The 17894-nt window shown below is 34.4% G+C and overlaps 1 protein-coding gene across 1 annotated transcript in view; it reads left to right on the forward strand.

Annotated features, from left to right (window-relative positions):
* LOC111056779 overlaps positions 1-15897 on the forward strand; it is a 46248-nt gene extending 30351 nt beyond the window's left edge. Inside the window, exons 3-6 of the mRNA XM_039437585.1 lie at positions 3554-3619; positions 7058-7591; positions 12094-12511; positions 14046-15897. Coding sequence (XP_039293519.1) covers positions 3554-3619; positions 7058-7591; positions 12094-12511; positions 14046-14122 — 1095 coding nt within the window. The 3' untranslated portion in view covers positions 14123-15897. The remainder of the gene's footprint in view (positions 1-3553; positions 3620-7057; positions 7592-12093; positions 12512-14045) is intronic.
* Positions 15898-17894: the final 1997 nt, after the last annotated feature.

Below are 17894 nucleotides of genomic sequence, written 5' to 3' on the forward strand. Positions count from 1 at the left end.
TGAACGTTTTTCTATTATCAAATCCAGGAGTAGACTGGGCCTACTGATCCTCAATAAAGCTGGTTCCATTTACAATCCATCAACAATTTCTCCAATTTCATGAAGGTTCTAGTTTTGGAGTAATAGTTTATCAAGTTGAAGAAATGAGAATTGGGAGAAGGGAGAAGATTAAATGAATTATTGATTCACTGTGGAAATTCTCCCAATATTGTCTCTTCTGATTAGAACCTAAAATAAATTTTCATTTCATGAATCAGTTTCTTCTTTATTATCACGTTATTAATATCCTAATGGGAGAGAATTCAATGGTTGATTGTTTTACTGTAGAAAATTGTCTCAATAGTATTCTTCCTGATTAGTATTAGATCCCAATTTTAATTTAATAACTCACGTCTTTTATTGTCACGTGTTAAATATCCTCCTGAAAACGGAGAGGAATAGCCAATTTTACGAAATTTCATAACTCACGTTTTTTATCGTCACGTGTTAAATATCCTCCTACTAACAAAGAGAATTAGTCATATATTTTTGAAATGTATGAATTCATGGCTACTTCGTTGTATATATAAAAAAGAATTGTAGTACTTTTTGAAATTGATAAAATAATGGAATAAAAATACAAAAAAAAGATAGATATATCCAAACTTATTAGCATAATCAAGCAAATAGATATTAGCAAATAGATATATCCTGGTATTAGCATTCCAGTTTAGTAAATGCTTTCTCATAATCTCACCACTCAATAAAACGTCATTAATGACAAAAAATAAAGTGCTAATCGATGGGATACAGTGGTTGTTTTTGAAATTGATAAAATAATAGAATAAAAATACAAAAAAAAGATAGATATATTGTATTTATATTTTATTGTTTTATCAATTTCAAAAGGTACTATAATTCTTTTTTATATAGAAATTAGACAATATAAATTGTAGAATTTATGAAGCATTCCAGTTTAGTAAATGCTTTTTCATAATTTCACCACTCAATAAAACAGCATTAATGACAAAAATTAAAGTGCTAATCGATGGGATACAGCGGTTGTTTATGAGCTTGAAAAAACAACTGCAGCTGTAAATCGGATATTTTGGGGAAACCCCAGGCAACATTTTAAAAATACGACTGGTGTAAAATAACTTATTGCATTGCACTCACTGAACCGTGGATTCCCATCAGTTCTGTATTAAATTATAGCTGGTTTCGTGATAGTGCTCGAATTCGATGTGAGGGTGTCACCCCTTCGCAATGAACTCAACACCCCCTCTCTCCCATCATTCGAGGGGGTTTTATGAGCAATGCAATATCACAGGAAGCACTCACCTTATCTACACGCTTGCAGACCGGGAATTATGTCGATATCAACCTGCTAATAATAACAACTGCCGTTTGGGATCCGATTCCCCAAAGTCACTTTCATTTATCAGGAGTGCGAGTGGCTCGTAAAATGTTTTTCTACTGGGATTTCATGTTCGTATACTTCGAGACTCGATAAGTGAATGGTCAGTTCGATTGAATTTATCGACTAATTCAGGGATAGTCTGCTGTCAGCACGGGTACACCTCCAATAAAAATTCCTGATTTATTGTCATATACTTAGCACTATTTATTGGAAAAACGTAGATATAGTTCCAGCCAAAAACTTCCAGGTATTATCAATCATTATCAATGACAATTTTTAATGTCTGGTTAGATCTATGGTCGTCTTTTCAATAAATTTTTCAAAAAGCCAAGCAAATTTTCTCTTATTCTCTCCAATATTCATCTTGAGAAACAAAACTTAATTCGGTCTCCCTCTGCCTTCTCCCCTATCCTTTCTTACTCCCCTTTTCCTTCTTACTCTTTCTTCTTGGTTTTTGATTTATTTTTAAGTTTAGTAAGTTTCTTTTCAAATCTAGTGATTTTTCTTTCAGTTTTTTTATTGTTTCCTTTCACTGATCTAATTTATTTCATCTTTTTTTTCCTGTAAAATTAAAATATCTAGATATTCAAACACTCGGCCTCTGCGCACAGTTTTTTCAACCTTGCGGTGACATTCCTTTTTTTTATTGTATTATTTAGTTTAATACTGTGTATTATTATTATAATGTATTTCTAATTTCTAAGTTTTCATCTTTTGTTATTATTATTAAGGATAAATAAACTATTTTGATTTTTTTTATATAATTCAATTTCATTTATTGCCAATTAGAATATTCAAGACATTACAAACTCTTTATACTATAAAGGCCATTCCACACAGCACGTGGCGTGCGTGGCTGGACGTGCTGGACGCACGCCACGCCGGCCACGCTAGCCACATGCCAATTCACACCGCCACGACTGTTGCGATGCTATACCGGCCACGTTTCCCGTCAGTATGCAGGAAGATGTCAACTCCGACGGTCCCGTGGTGTGAATCTGGATTTTCTTGTGGCTTACCTTGGTTTGATGACTCCAGCAGCAGCAGTAGTAATGATAATGAGCTGGTTTTATTATATTCGGTGACAGCACGGGACCAGTGGGTACGTCCAATCAATAAATAAAGGAAGACCTATGGCGAATTCCATCATTTAATGCGCGACCTTGAGGCTGACAATGATAGTATACATTATATACGATAGTATACGTCTAGTATACGTTCTGCGCATGCTCGGACCAAACGTGGCCGGACACGTTGAAAAGATCGCTCAGAGAGCGAACGGTAGCCACGCGTGGCTAGTATAGCAAGCGTTGCCGCGTGGCCGTGGCTGCCATGTGAATTGCTTCATTTGATTAGCTGGGAAGCGATGTTTTGAAAAGTAGCTAGCGTGCGTCCAGCCACGCACGCCACGTGCTGTGTGGAATGGCCTTAAGGCATATGATTAAAAATATAATTAAATAAACATAACTATTCATACATATACTTGAACAAAATGAAATGAAATATAAAATCCAGCCATCACCAGTAAAAAGAGAAACTTTTCCCGCTGGTGAGAATTGCAAAACAGTAAAAGAAAAACGTAAAGAAATATTTTGAAATAATGCAGAACATTTATGTTAAATTTAACTAATAATTACAATAGAAGCCTTAGAACAGCAGAATCATAAAAAATCAACGAATATTGTGTAGAGAAAAGACTATAAAATGAAAATAAAACTATTTAAATTAAATTGCTGTATATAATGTAAAGAAATATTCCCTCTTAATCATTGACGTCTCATTGACGCACATTTTTACTAATTTTGAAATCCAAGTCGATGTGATACTCCAAAATGTTTCTATTCTCTAGGGATATCCTTCACATCTTAACGACTACACGGGAGGTAACATAGATATGAACCAAATACGAATATCAACTTTGAAAGATGAGTTTTTACCCACAACTTCAAATGTTCCTGGTTGATGAATAGAAGGGAAACTCTCATTGTAGACTTCACACACTCCAGATTCGAAATGAGGATAGGATAAATTGAAAATATCATCATGCTAGATCTAAAGAATGTTTCATTATTGAGGGCCTTAATTTTTTCCAACGTTTATAAACTAGAAATTTGACCAAAAATATGTATTCATTCGAATTTCTGTTTGTTTCAGTGCTGGAAAAGCTGTCAACGACTGCAATTCAGTTACAAGAAACTCTGTTTGAAAAATTCAGACTGCGTAAGTACTCTTTTTTATTCCACTTCTGAGTTTTGTGACTCCTGTTTTCCCTCTATGGTTTGTATTGTATGCTAGAATCGTTTCAAATGTGAAAGTCTTCAATTATATCCAAACATTGCCGTCATGCTATCTGTAGAAGATGAATTGTGTTTTCTGTACAACTTGAAAATTGGGAAAACTCGTTCAATACCTAATTCAGTCATGACAATATTTGTGATGAATGTTTCTGTGATTTTTCTGGCTTTCTCAAAAATTTATCAAGTTTTTCAACATTTTTCAATTTATTAATGCATTTCCAAGTGTAATAATCATTTGTTCAAGTTTTTCAACATTTTCCAATTTATTAATGCATTTCCAAGTGTAATAATCATTTGTTTAATCTTTCTAATCAACCCAGATACAAAATGTTTATAGTATTTATACAGTATTGTGATTTTGGACTGTAAATTATTGTGTTCTTTACGAAAGTGTTTACATAACCTCATTTGGACTATTTTTATCAAAATTAGGAAGAGAAACAGTTTTTGGTTTATCCTGTTGATTCTCTCCCAATCATTGAATGTTGTAATTGTAGAATTGAATAAATATTATGGAGAGTATACAGCAGGCTAAATCAAAACTCTCAACACATTTAAACAATTGATTATATGGTAACATACAGTATACAAAATATCACGGAAATGTCCAGAAAAACACTCTATTTAACTATAAATAGATTAGGAAAACTCTATTATGTGGCTATTATTCTCATATTCCACCTTACTTCCAACGAAAACCAGCTAAACAAGAAAATCCTCACCCACTCATTTCAATACACCTTATTTTCCTATGAGCATGGAACTGAATTTGCATAAGATAGGACACAATATATAGGCTACAAGTTTGCGAGGTGAATTTTGAGGTGAGACAAACAATCAGCGAGTAAAAGCAGAGAGAGAAGACGATAAAGAATAGAATGAAGACGAAGAAGTTGTGAACTTCAGATCACTGCTTCAATGTTAATGCGACCTCTCACACCTCTGTCCTTCACGCTCTTTATTCCAGATAAACTCTTTTTCCTTCTTCTCCCATCTCTGTCCTTTACGCTCTTTATTCCAGAAGAGCGCTCTTTCCTCCTTCCTCCATCCGTCCTCTGCTCTTTATGTTCGGTATCCCAGATAAACTCTCAGTTCCTCCCTGCTGCAATCCCCCACAAGCACCCTCATCAACCTCTCAATCGTTTTTTCAACCCCTGGCTGAGTTTTGTGTCGTCTTATCAGCCACGTGTTCGACCCTCAAAGCATCACACAACTCATCTCTCAAATCGGCACAGATTTACGCCACAAATCTTGTGATCGAGGGAAATTCTGACAAAGCTAATGTACTCCCATTGCAACCTTGAAAATATATAACTAATAGTGAGTAGGTTTTTGATTTTGTATTCAAATTTTTCAAATAAGTGCAATATTTTTAAAGTTTTTAATTTATTGTGATACATTCTGTGATTCATTTAGAGTATAAAATCAACCTTCAAGATTCTCAATTTTTCAATTGAATTTTTGAATTCCTGGACCGAAAATCAAGTGACGAAGCAGTGTGTGACTACATAACCTTAACTTTTGGACAACATTAACATTTTATCAAAATTTTTGGAGATAAATAGTACAGGCTCAGCCTAGTTTTTCCTCCAATGTCATAATTGTATTATGATTATAGTGTTTCATACAATAAAAGAATAAATGAAATAAATAAATGAAAAATATAAGTTATTCCATTAATGATAATTGGAAAAGTAGTGGAAAATTATGTTCAGTTTATAAATTATCAAATCTTAATAGATGATGCTCATGTAGAAGAATAAGCTATTATTTTAATGAGACTGATTACAATTACAATCTCGAACTCAAATCTTACAGATAAATTCATGTTTGAGTAAATTGGTGTATAATATAGATTGAACACTATATTTCATGATTTATTCCTCAGGCTATATAACATATTCAAACACTTGAAAATTATATACTGCAATAATGATTGGAAGAGAACAACAAACTTTTTCTCGACTAAACGTTGATATATTGTAACAAGGTCCAAAGAATGGGTTGATGTAACTTGAATGTGCTTATACTCAAAAAATTCAAGTAGAGACTAGATTTTAAAATATTTCACAATATTATGATGACTCATCAACAATGAGTCAGTGGGTGGTCTCCTATCAGGTCTATTTCAATTTGGCGCAACTATTGCCAAGTTCATAACTGACGCAACAAAAAATGTAGTCACGGAACAACCAATTGAAAAATCGTAGTCGCCAAACGGTAATGGTGATTTGGAATCACTTCAGTTCCGTTCATGTCAAGATGGCGTTTTGGCATCAGAAATTGAAACTCGGCCGAATCGTTTTTATCGCACTAAATCTGCGGAAGTCGTTCAATGAGTTGGCAATTTCCTTTTTGGAATTGTCTGTCGGAGTGCAGCCCAACTAAGTTGAATTATTTTGTTGACTACTTTTTTGTCTTTCAAGAATCAATCAACAAGAACACAATTTGTAGCTGGGCCAGGTTTCTTCAGGGAAATCCAGTATCATGTCCGGTTGAAGATTTTTAATGATTATCATGATTATAATTATTCCAATTCTGATAAATAAATGATGCTGGCTCTAAATATTTTTTCTTGAGATCAGTCCAACTGAGTCACAACTCGCTCCCAACTGAGCCACAGAGAGCGCCTCATGTACATTGAGAACGTCTGGAGTTACTTATTTTCACGGGTATCTGGATACTGGATATTACTTCCCGATTGTCAATTTTTAAAATTCGGTATGGCATAAAGCATACATTATTCTTAATGATATAGCAGTAGTACCATCATTAGTACCATCGATTATGGATTACAGTAATATATAATTATTATTGAACGAAAATCATAAATAAAAGCTTCAAATCACCCCGAAAAAACCTCTGCTACTGCAGACATTGACAACAGGGCTAACAGCTAGATGGAAATTCGATGAGAACTATTATCCAAAAAAAATTTTTGGATAAGTATTTTTGGATAATTTTTTTGGATAATAGCTCTCATCGAATTTCCATCTAGCTGTTAGCCCTGTTGTCAATGTCTGCAGTAGCAGAGGTCTTCGGGGTGATTTGCAGCATTTATTTAGGATTTTCGTTCAATAATAATTATATATTGATTAGCATTTGAATAAATGCATTCTCTATTTAATTCCATCTGTGATTACAGTAATACTTATATCATTTCCTAACATGTCTTTGAAGACAAAGTCTTTGACGTCGTCGTCTTCATGAATTATGCTGTGTTGGAATCTTGAGCTGATCCTATTCCGGCAGTTATCTTTAGGCCAATCTCGGCTTCCCTATGCATCTTCTTCCTTCTGGCTTACGTGATTTCCGAGCCTTTCGGTGAAGTGTTGTTCAAAATATGTCTGTTTTGTTGTAGGATGTCGGCTGCAAAGCGGCCTGTCACTTCGCGGAGGAAGCGAGCAACTACGTGCCACGAGCTCCCGTCCTCGTGCAACGTGGCGAGGAAGTGCTCATGAACGACGGCCATGAGACAAAATGGCCGAAACCAGCGCCCGAGCTGGAGGGACCCTGGGTCTATCTAGTTATGCGACGCCTAAAACACCCTGGTAGTTCCTGGCGACAGATCACTCAAACCCTCGACCGATCCGCAAGGATCCCGACTGGAGGGATGGTGAGGGTGTTAGTGGTGAACCGCAGCGGTTTAGCGACCATATACGGACCTGCAGAGGAGATTAGGAGACGGGATGACAAGGGGTGGCGACTGAGGGAGGTGTCCGTGATTCACCAGGAGGCGGTGGTGATCGCAGAGATTGCCTGGGAGGCGAGACATCCGGGAGCGCTGTACCTGGTCACCTGGGAGGTGGCTGGAGGTGGACTCCGGGGGAACCTGCTCTTGTCGTCTACATGTGTCGCGTTGTCTCTGTGGCCTGATACTCAGTTCCATGTACAGGTTGGTGAAAATCATTATCTCTTTTTAATTTTATTTAGTGTATTAACACTCTTCATGTAACTAATACCGTACAAAATCTATACTTGAATAATACCCACCTTGATATCCCTTGGGTATATTTTGCAACGCCTAATGCGATGAACAATTATTCTCTCCTCTATTGATTATAACTCTACTAGCCTCTTCAAGTTTTTCATGATCATGTTTACTACTTTCTTCTCTGTTATACTTCATCTTTTCATTCATCGTTCCTCACTTCCCCTTTTTTCCTTTCCACCTTCCACTCGCATATTACAAATACATTTCAGTCTAATTTTTCTCTTTAAAATATTTCAATCAGATTTCCTTCTCATTTATCACCTATTAATTTTTCATGATATTCTCTATGCCTATTCCAATGAACCTCTTCTATTATTCTTCTCGTCCTGCATTTTCTCTGAATTGATTTCTTTGAATCAATAATATTCTATGATCTTATGTAATATTCACTTCTATTCATTACTTCAGCTATGTATCATTCTCTCTTTTCATAAATACAAATCAGCTTTTGCAATTTTAACAGCAATCATATATTATATGAGTATATCTTCTCACGTAAGATTTTTTCGTTTCTATCTAAACCTCCATTCTGAAATTGGTTTTAACTTCCTGTACGTTAAGGTTGTCAGATAAATGACCGAGAAAATTTCTATTGTTCCTAAAGTAATACTCCGATATCCAATCACAAATATGCAATCATGATATCCAATCATGAATTATCTGGAACTCGGCTACTTAGCAGCCTCCCAATGAGCAAATTTACAATATTACAAAATATTCTCTCTGCTCCTCTCTTCCTGTGGTACAACACCCTCTCTTTCTCTACCTCTGTTCTCTATCTCTTCTCTACCTTCATTTTCTCTCATCTTTACACCCTTTCTCTCTTCCTCTCTCCGCAAGTCTGCCTCTTTCTTTCTCTTCAGTCTTCTTGCATGTCACGTGATTAAGATAAGATTTGACAGCCTTCGCTCCCCATTTTGTTTGGAATTAGTTGCAACAGCAAACACCATCAGTCATCGTACGCCGTCACTCCCAAATAAGATAACAACGTTGATAAAAAGAAAATTATGGTGAGATTGATTGATTGATTGAGTACTTTATTTATGTAGATTACAATATATACTGGCTTATACACTTATATACAATAGCTTACAATACAGCAAAATTATAGATGAATTCACATAATATAGACTAAGAAAATAATTATTGAACTGTATATGATATGAAAAAGCAGTTTGTAATATAATAACTCTAGATAATAATCATATTGTTATGCATCTACATAAATTGGCGGAGCTTTGGACATATCAATGTCCATTCTTCGGAAAGAATATTAAACATATCCTCCCCACTAACTCTCTACCAAAACGTAATTTCGTTATTTAAACTAAGATTTATTTATTAATGGAAATATTGTAAAAGTTTTAATCAATATGAATATAAAGAGAAAAAAAAACAGAAAATTGATAGAGTAAAATAATTATATAGGTAGATAAGATCAAATAAATAAAATGAAGTAGGCTGAAAGTAGATCAGGGTTATCAACTTTCAGTAATATACAGCATTATGCAGTGGATAATTGAAATAACATGAGTTTATATTATATATATATATATATATATATATATATATATATACAATTCGTTCTATAACATGGTTTAGAGGTTTGTATTGTGGGATGGGTGGGGGATGGATGTCATGTGATCGTTCTAGGGCCGGACAGTTTCAGTCATTTGTTCAAAAGATGTTTTTTTAAAGTTAGGATGAAGCTCGCTCGGCTCTCGATGGACCTGATAGAACAGGAAGTGCATTCCATGCACGACAGGCACTGACTAAGAAGGATTTTGTGAAAATAGTAGTTCGATGATTGGGTATCCTTAAAGTACTTTCTCCGGTTCTAGTATGTGAAGCATCTATCCTCCTACCTTCAGAGACAAATTTGAAATCATCTTTAAAATAGTTCGGATTACCGTATATCAATATATCTCTAACAAGCTTGACTATTCGAAAAAGCCTCTGATCGGGAAGCTTTAATGTTGAACTAGCAATGTGGGCTGGGGTGATATGATCATGGCGTTGGAGAGAGTAGACGAAACGTAGACAATAATTTTGGCAACGCTGTAGTTTATCATTCAGAGTGACTTGCATATCGTTAAGAACAGAATTACAATACATTAAATGTGGGAAGATGAGAGATTGAACCAATAATAATTTAATGTTTCTAGGGAGGATATCGTGCATTTTCTTCAATGCATGCATGGCTGAGAATACCTTTTTACAAGTTTTGTTCACTTGTTCTGACCAGTCAAGAGTATTATTCATAATAATGCCTAAATTTTTAACTGAGCTACAGTAAGGAATGTCATTACCTCAGCCTCCCATCTGAGAGGGAGAGAGAGTGAGTATGTGAGTAGGAGAAAAAGAGGGAGTGGAAGAGAGTGTGAGGAAGAAAGAGAGAGAGTAAAGATAGATATAGTGTGAGAGAAAAAGAGAAAGTGAGTGTGAGAGAGAGAGAAAGATAGAGTGAAAAGAGGATAAGGAAGAAAAACACAGCCTCCCATCTGCCATCATTGAAGCACACCAATATTAGTTCTTATCAATGCCCAGTAAAATGCTGGTAATGAATTTCTATTTCCAGTGTAAACTCTGGCTGGTTATCAGTAGGCCTAGGTTTGTGCCAGACAGTCAATCTGTAGGTTGAAAGTTCAGAGACAGGATCAATAAAGGGTAATAATAGACTCCTCAAGGGATTAGACACCTTTTTTTCTAAATCCTGACTAATGGAGAGGTTGTTGACGATGACTTTTATCTTCATTATCGGAATTCAACGGGAAATTTGAAATATTGAGGGTGTTGAGTTTTCCAAATTTGAGAGAGAAGTTTCACATTCGAACAATCATGAGCCGAACTTGGTTGAAGAATTAAAGGATCAATCAAATCAAATTTCATCTATTTTATCAGGTTTCATATGAGCAGTTGAACGAAACATAGCGAGTAATCGGAGAACAAACACTTGTTCATTTCGAATGATACAATAATTGAATTTTCGACGAAGAGGCCACATCAGACTCACAAATTTTTACATTTTATAATTAATCGAATGAAATGTTAATTGGTTGAAAAAAATACATAGAATAATGAAAGTTTAGATCATTCTAATCTTCATGGAATTGCAATGACTGCATATCTGTATTGAAACAATGTAATGTACAAAACGTGAATATTGAGTCAGTATCTTATTTATATCTAGCAATGAGAAAGCTGAAAAACTACAGCAAAATATCAATATGGTTTACTGAAATCTCTTCGATTTCTGCTCTCTATTCTTTCGCTCACGTAGTTCTCAGAGTTTTTTTATCTGGGATTGAGCAAACTAAAGCTTTCTACAGAGCTGGCCCAAGTTTCAGCATGTATTCCAGATAAGTTGAAATGGAAGTTTGTAGGCGCGAGGGATTTCGTATCAGAGATATGGAATGACAGAAGAGGGCGGATTTCACAATGGCGCCAAGATATTTCACTTCTCAGAAAATCTCCAAAATATTACATCGGCTTTGGTGGGAACAATAACAGGCAACGCAAGAAAAATGATAGTTTCTTATTTATTTGCAACTTTTTCTTGTTTCTTATCTGAGCTATTCCACACATCCTCTTTATATCCTGCAACATTTTCAGCCAGTTTCTCACATTTCGATTTTTTCTCTCTCCAGCATCTCATAGATTGTTATTCATATTTTCACTCAAGATTTTCTTTATTTACACTGTGTCATAAGTTTTATCAAATTTATCAAATCAGGTCAAATGTCCCCCCTAGTTGGTTTTCTACAATTTCTATATGTGGACTGCACCTGTAACGTCTACAATGTATATGAAATACATTACACAACCTTGACACATTTTATCAAAATTAAGAAATAAAGAAGTTTTTGGCAAATGTCTAATAAATCTTCTCGTATTGTATTCATCATGAATGAATTTATGTCAATTAGTGAATTGATAAATAAACTTCTCATGTATTTTTCACCTTGGAACTGTTAATTACATTATCAGTAATTGCAGAATTTCAGGCAAATGCATGTTGAATCTTCCGGTAACAATATCTATTGTAAATTATTTACTAATAAATTGAGTTCGTAGAGTGAATATTATGTTGTAGAACTTTTCCATAATAGACTTGAGATATTGTAATTGATCAATTACTAATTAATTCATAACAGATAAATTGATGACAAATAATGAATTTGTCATGTATCATTAACCTTAAACTGTTGTTTATTATAGCAGGAATTGGAGCGGTTTTAGACTTATTCCTGTTCCCGAATCCTCCCGTATTGTTTAGTTAGCCTATTGACAATGAACGATTTTTTCCCTTTTGATGGATGAGTTAATAAATTTAACCTATTGCTTATGAATGACTTTTTCACTTTTCATGAATGAATTAATAAATTTTTCACGTTTTGTTCCAGGTGGAACTCATGAACCCCAGTGCACTGGAACAACAAAAAAGTGAGGAACTAATCGTGGATACTCATAAGGGAATCGAGAACGTGATCCTACCTCAGAGTGACGATCCGTCCCTCCTCAATGCTTTCTCCTCATTCTCCTCCTCTTCCTCATCCTCCTCAGACTCGTCTTCCTCATCCTCAAACTCACTCCTCCTCAGAGTCCTCAACAGTTCGAGAGCAGACATAGAGCTGAGTGACCCTCAACTGCAGCCGATTACGACGCGGCAAATGACGGCGCAGTTTGTTGCCGCTGGGTTGGCTGCCCTGTTGGCTGTGCTAATAGTTGTCATGGTTGTAAGGGCGTGCAGGACGAGAGGGGAAACCAATCCTCATTCGAAGCTCGTTGAGGACGATTATCTAACGGCTGACCTGTATAAAGGTGAGTTTACTCATGCTTTTCTAGAACTTCCTCATATTATTGTCCGTCTTCATATCTTTTGTCGATTAAAAAAAAAAATATTCTTTATTCTATAAAGATTTGCAAACAATAGTCTTAGTAAAATATGCGTGTAAAACATTATGTACTTGAGATAATGCTGCTGGTGAGATGCTATGATATCTATCCATAATTCAAAATTAATTGTTTCAAGTGTTTGTGTTTTGTTCCAATGTGGAGATTAGTGAAGAATTGAAAAGTCGCACATAACCTTTATTTATTTATTTATTTCATTGACAATATTACAAATCATAATTATAATAAATATAATATGATTGGGAGAAGACAACAGGCATAGCCCAAAACTGTCTTCTCCCAAATTTTTACAAATATAAGTTTCAAAAAAGAATAAGGTTAAGATTTCACTTTCACTTCGAAAAGTTCAATTTCCACTTCAAAACTAATGACTAAACTAAAAATTTTGAATTTTGATATTTAAAAACTGATTAAAAACAAATGAACAATTTATTTTATGAAATTTGGATGAAAATAAGTTTTAGACTGTAGTCTGTTTCTTTGTTCTTAAGTTGATTGTAAATGATGAATGATAAAATGATAATGAAACCACTATTGTCAAAATTTTTTGACAATATCCCAGTGTTTTCATTATCATGTACTTGCTTGAGTTTGGAAATGTGCGTTAATAATATTCTCTAGCATGTTGTGATTTCTAACCCGTAGTATACAGTAACAATACAGTACTAATGATACTGAGTAGAATGTTCTTGTATACATTCAACTCATAAAACTTCTAGAGCCAAGCCACACGAGGAGTTTTTCAGGCGTTCTCAGACGAGTCGGTAGGGTAGAAGACTCTCTGATAGGGTGAAAGTTTGGAAATCAGCTGATAATCAGCCAATCAGAGACTTTCCTACCCTGTCGAATCGTCTGAAAACGCATGAAAAACGTTTCGTGTGGCTTGGTCCTTATTGATAGCTCAATCAGGAGGATTCAAAGAAATAGCAATTGCACGTTTCTCATTGATCATGAATTTTGAATTATTATTTCATTGCTATTATCGTGATAACCGATGAATCAATGAACTTGACTTTATCATTAGGCTTACGGCATTTTCATTTGAAGATGGAAGCAGTTATTTGAATCTTAAAGAGACGAACACTGGAAAAATGAATAGAAGAGAATGGAGAATGGATTCACATTATTTCAAAAAACATACTAATGGAGATTAAAAAACGTATGAACACTGTAGTAGTGAGTATGAGATCAGGTAGCAGTTCTTCGTAGGAAACGCCACGATTGAATTTTGGTTCACAGGAAACGCCACGCTTTATGGGTTCGTAGGAAACGCCACCGTAGGAAATGCCACGCTACCATCAAGAGTTGTCCAATCTTGAAAGCTTGTCTATGAGTCCCAGTCTTGAATTGAAGTTACGAATACAAAACTTTGTTTCTTCATATGGAATATCAATTATCATCTCATGATTTATCAACTAATTTTGCTTGTTTTTTGTTGCAGTTGTTTCACACAACGCAGGGACTGACAAGACAAAGACAAGCGTACCAACTTTCACGGCCAACCCACTAATCACGTGACATGCACTGGGCCAGCCTAGCTTCCTAGTACCTAGCCTCATGTACAACGTGACTGTTTAAGTTGGATTCCAAGACTGCATCATTGATAATATTGTGTATAAACTCAATTAAGCATTATTTATTAACTATGACTATGTTCCTAAGCACTACTATATTATAATGTATTGTACTCTTATTATCATTATTATTGTAAATATTTAGCCTACATCTCAGTGTATTTGAAAACTGTTAGAAATACAGCAAGAAGATTCTAGAATAATTTGATGAACTAGACTCATTCCAGAAAAAATAATATTCTCATGAGTATACATGGGAAATATAATCAACTAAAGATTTTCTAAATCGAATGTATTTTATGGTAAAATTATATAATATCGAACATACTGGACCTGGCTGGCTCAGGTCTGGTGTTAGAGCTTCCAGGTAACACCTGAGTAATTGCAGTCCTCTGACATGACTTATATATTCATTTATTGTAATTAGGGTGACCACGAATTATTGTAATACATCAATATTGTAAGATCCCTGGATTCAAGAAAGATATATAATCTATCTATGCTGCACTGGATTAGCATCATATTATCAAGTTGTTAACAAAATATTTTGATTCAATATAAATATGGGTGAATTTCTTTAATATTACAAACAAAAATTCAAGTCTAATAAATGGTCTAGTGTCTAGTAAATTCAAATATTGAATAAATAAATCTTGTATGATATGATTATGATTATTTACTTGCATAGATTTTATAAGATTGTGGATCTCAGCATTTATGAATGTGTAAATTATGGTCTGGAAAATTACATAAACTTTGATAGAATTATAATGACTAGGCAATCAATTTTATTTGGTTGTATACTGAATATCGAGAAGAGACAGTTGGATTAATTTGATATACTATTTATTGATATGTCCAGATTGTTTTGTGAGACATTACCAATATAACAATACTGTATATTTCAATAAAGACATTACCAAAGGTATTCAATATCCTTGTCAGATCAATTGATAAGTTTCATGAGTTATTACTGTATCTCTGCATGAATTCTATGGTTTTCCATCAATGTTTTTCAAATAATGTCAGTATTCCAAGTGTACAGTTTCCGAATATTTTCGCGTGATTATTTGAAAATCCTCAACAGGATTGTCACTTCAATAATTCAATATAGGCCTACTTTATAATTATTTCTGCAGCTGTTTATATTCATATTCATTATAGAATATGTTCTGTCACATTTTTAATCCTTAAACTAATCTTGATCTGTAATCTTGAAATTCACGAACATCAGCTTACTTACAAAAATGTAATTGTAGTCCTGTGAGCTCAGAGTTATGCTTGAAAATCATGTTTTGGAAAATTATATTGGGAAACATGACTTACATCCCTCCTACTACCTCACTATTATTATATAAGCCACAAAAAAATGTTGAAAACTCAACCAATACTTTCAAAGAATGTATAATATAAGATAATAACAGGTTGTGTACTGGTATTGAACTATTGAGCAATATGTATGGACAATTATCCAAATGGAAGTCGAATATGTGTATCATATAAATTTAATATCCATGCTAACTTGCTCCATTCCTAGTTTAGGTTTGTAGATAATTGTAAAATATTGTAAGGATGAATGAGTAAATTTCGAGAATTATGTTAAATTATTAATTCTAGTCTATGTTTCTTGTAATATTATTGTATCACTGTGATATTGATTTGATTTTTAAGCTTGTCTATCGCAAGGATGAACTTTGTAATAAAAACCTACATAATCAAGTAATTGACTATTCATTTCTAGTATGAATTAATAACCCTCTATAATCTATAATCCTTTGAGAATATACATCTCACCTTTGGATTAATAATCCTCTATAATCTATAATCCTTTGAGAATATACATCTCACCTTTGGTGAGAAAATGTTAATATCTACTATTAATCAATTTGAACTGGAGTATTGTTGACATTTTCTTCTATATAAATGTCCATCTTAAAAGACTGGAATGAACTTCTTAAGTGACAGACGTTGAATTCGAATATAATTAATTATATATTATTCGAATGTTATCAGTGTCAATAAATTTCAAAAGTCATTCCAAAACCCGCTATGAAAGTTAGAATAAAAGCCAATAAAAAAGGCTACCTCTCCGTAACACAACCACCAAATTCGAAAGGATTGTTCTACAAAACCATGGGAAGATATATAATTTTAGTCTTGAAACACATCAGTGTTGAAAAACTCCACTGTTTGAAAACATTACAGTTTTGAGAAATATAGTTTAAAGGTTAAAACACCTCAGTTTGAAAAGCATCACAAAATGTATCAGAGAAAATATGGCAAAAGTTGATATCTCATGATATAGGTAGTTCATGTTTCAAATTTTAAGCGGTATTTGTTAAATCAATTCGATCACTGTCGACTACTGCCGATTATCAAAGTTCTGGCCGGGTGAGAGTGTAAGAACGGCACAGTATGTGAGACTACTAGCATCACAAAGCTTCACGAGAAAAGTACTATAGTGAGGTCCACGTTATAATGGCAGTTGATAAAGATAGAAGAATAGCGATGCCGATTATCTCCATTAATTATTATATTTCACACCGTCAAAAACATAATTGACATTGTCGTGGACCTAGAAAAGGATAGTACCACCGGCTTTGTCGATGATAGACAAGAATAGCAAAACCAAAGTTATCAAATACTATCATTATAACGTGGACCTCACTATAGTAGGACTATCACCTTGAGTCAACATTGAAAATCGGAACATAAGCAATATGGTTTAGTATGGTCACAATATGGTATATCCTATACCAATAATGGCTATGCAGATGACGTGACCATACTAGCAAGAAACAGGAGGGGACTGACAGAGTCTATGAAAAGCTGGAACATGAGGCAAGAGAAATAGGCCTGGAATAGTATATTTCGCACCTAGAGCAGAAAATGAGATTTTTCCGGCTCGAAATCGGGTTTCAAGTCCGAGGCCCTAGGCCGAGGACTAGAAAAGATTGAGAGCCGGAAAAACATTTTTGTCCGTGGTGCGAACGCTATTTTTCGCCACACACAAAAATAAACAATATATATGAGAATAGTTGTTTACTAAGCACTTCCGAAAGCAGAAGTGGAAGGTGATAGCTCTAGCAAATCTGAGGTAATCTGAATATCAGGAATTGTGCAAGTAATTTTATTTTCCATTTGATTTGTCTAAATAACCTAAAAGATTATTTCAGAGGCCCTGAAATTGATCAGTTGCGACCTGAAAACTCTGACACCAGACCTGAGCCAGCCAGGTCACTCGATAATATTATTATTATTATTATTACCTAAAAGATGACGTTCATTATGTGGGAGGTTGAGTTTATACTTTTTTATTCTTTCAAATGACAATAAGATGATATTATTATAAATGTTTTAATTATTGAATAATGAACACAAATAATGAAAAGTTTTTTGATCACCTTTCTTAGTTCCATGTTAGCGGCTGGAAAGGGTACTTTTTCCGGACTAGGCCGGAAAGAAACCCTGTTCTGACGTCAGACGAGAGTCGTCTGCAAAACAATGTCTTACAGATCTACGTAGGGACTGAAAACAGCTGCTTTCTGTGCAGTGTGGCGAAAATAAATATACAGAAAACTAAAGTGATGGTTATGTCCAGGAGGCCAGTGAATGATGGAACACAGATACAGTTATCAGGTAGAACCTTTGAGAAAGTGAAATCATTCAAGTATTTAGGCACCCTAATAACGGAAGAGAATAATGTAGCGGAAGAA

Source organism: Nilaparvata lugens, chromosome 11, assembly GCF_014356525.2.
Source record: "Nilaparvata lugens isolate BPH chromosome 11, ASM1435652v1, whole genome shotgun sequence".
In the NCBI taxonomy this organism is placed as follows: Eukaryota; Metazoa; Arthropoda; class Insecta; order Hemiptera; family Delphacidae; genus Nilaparvata; species Nilaparvata lugens.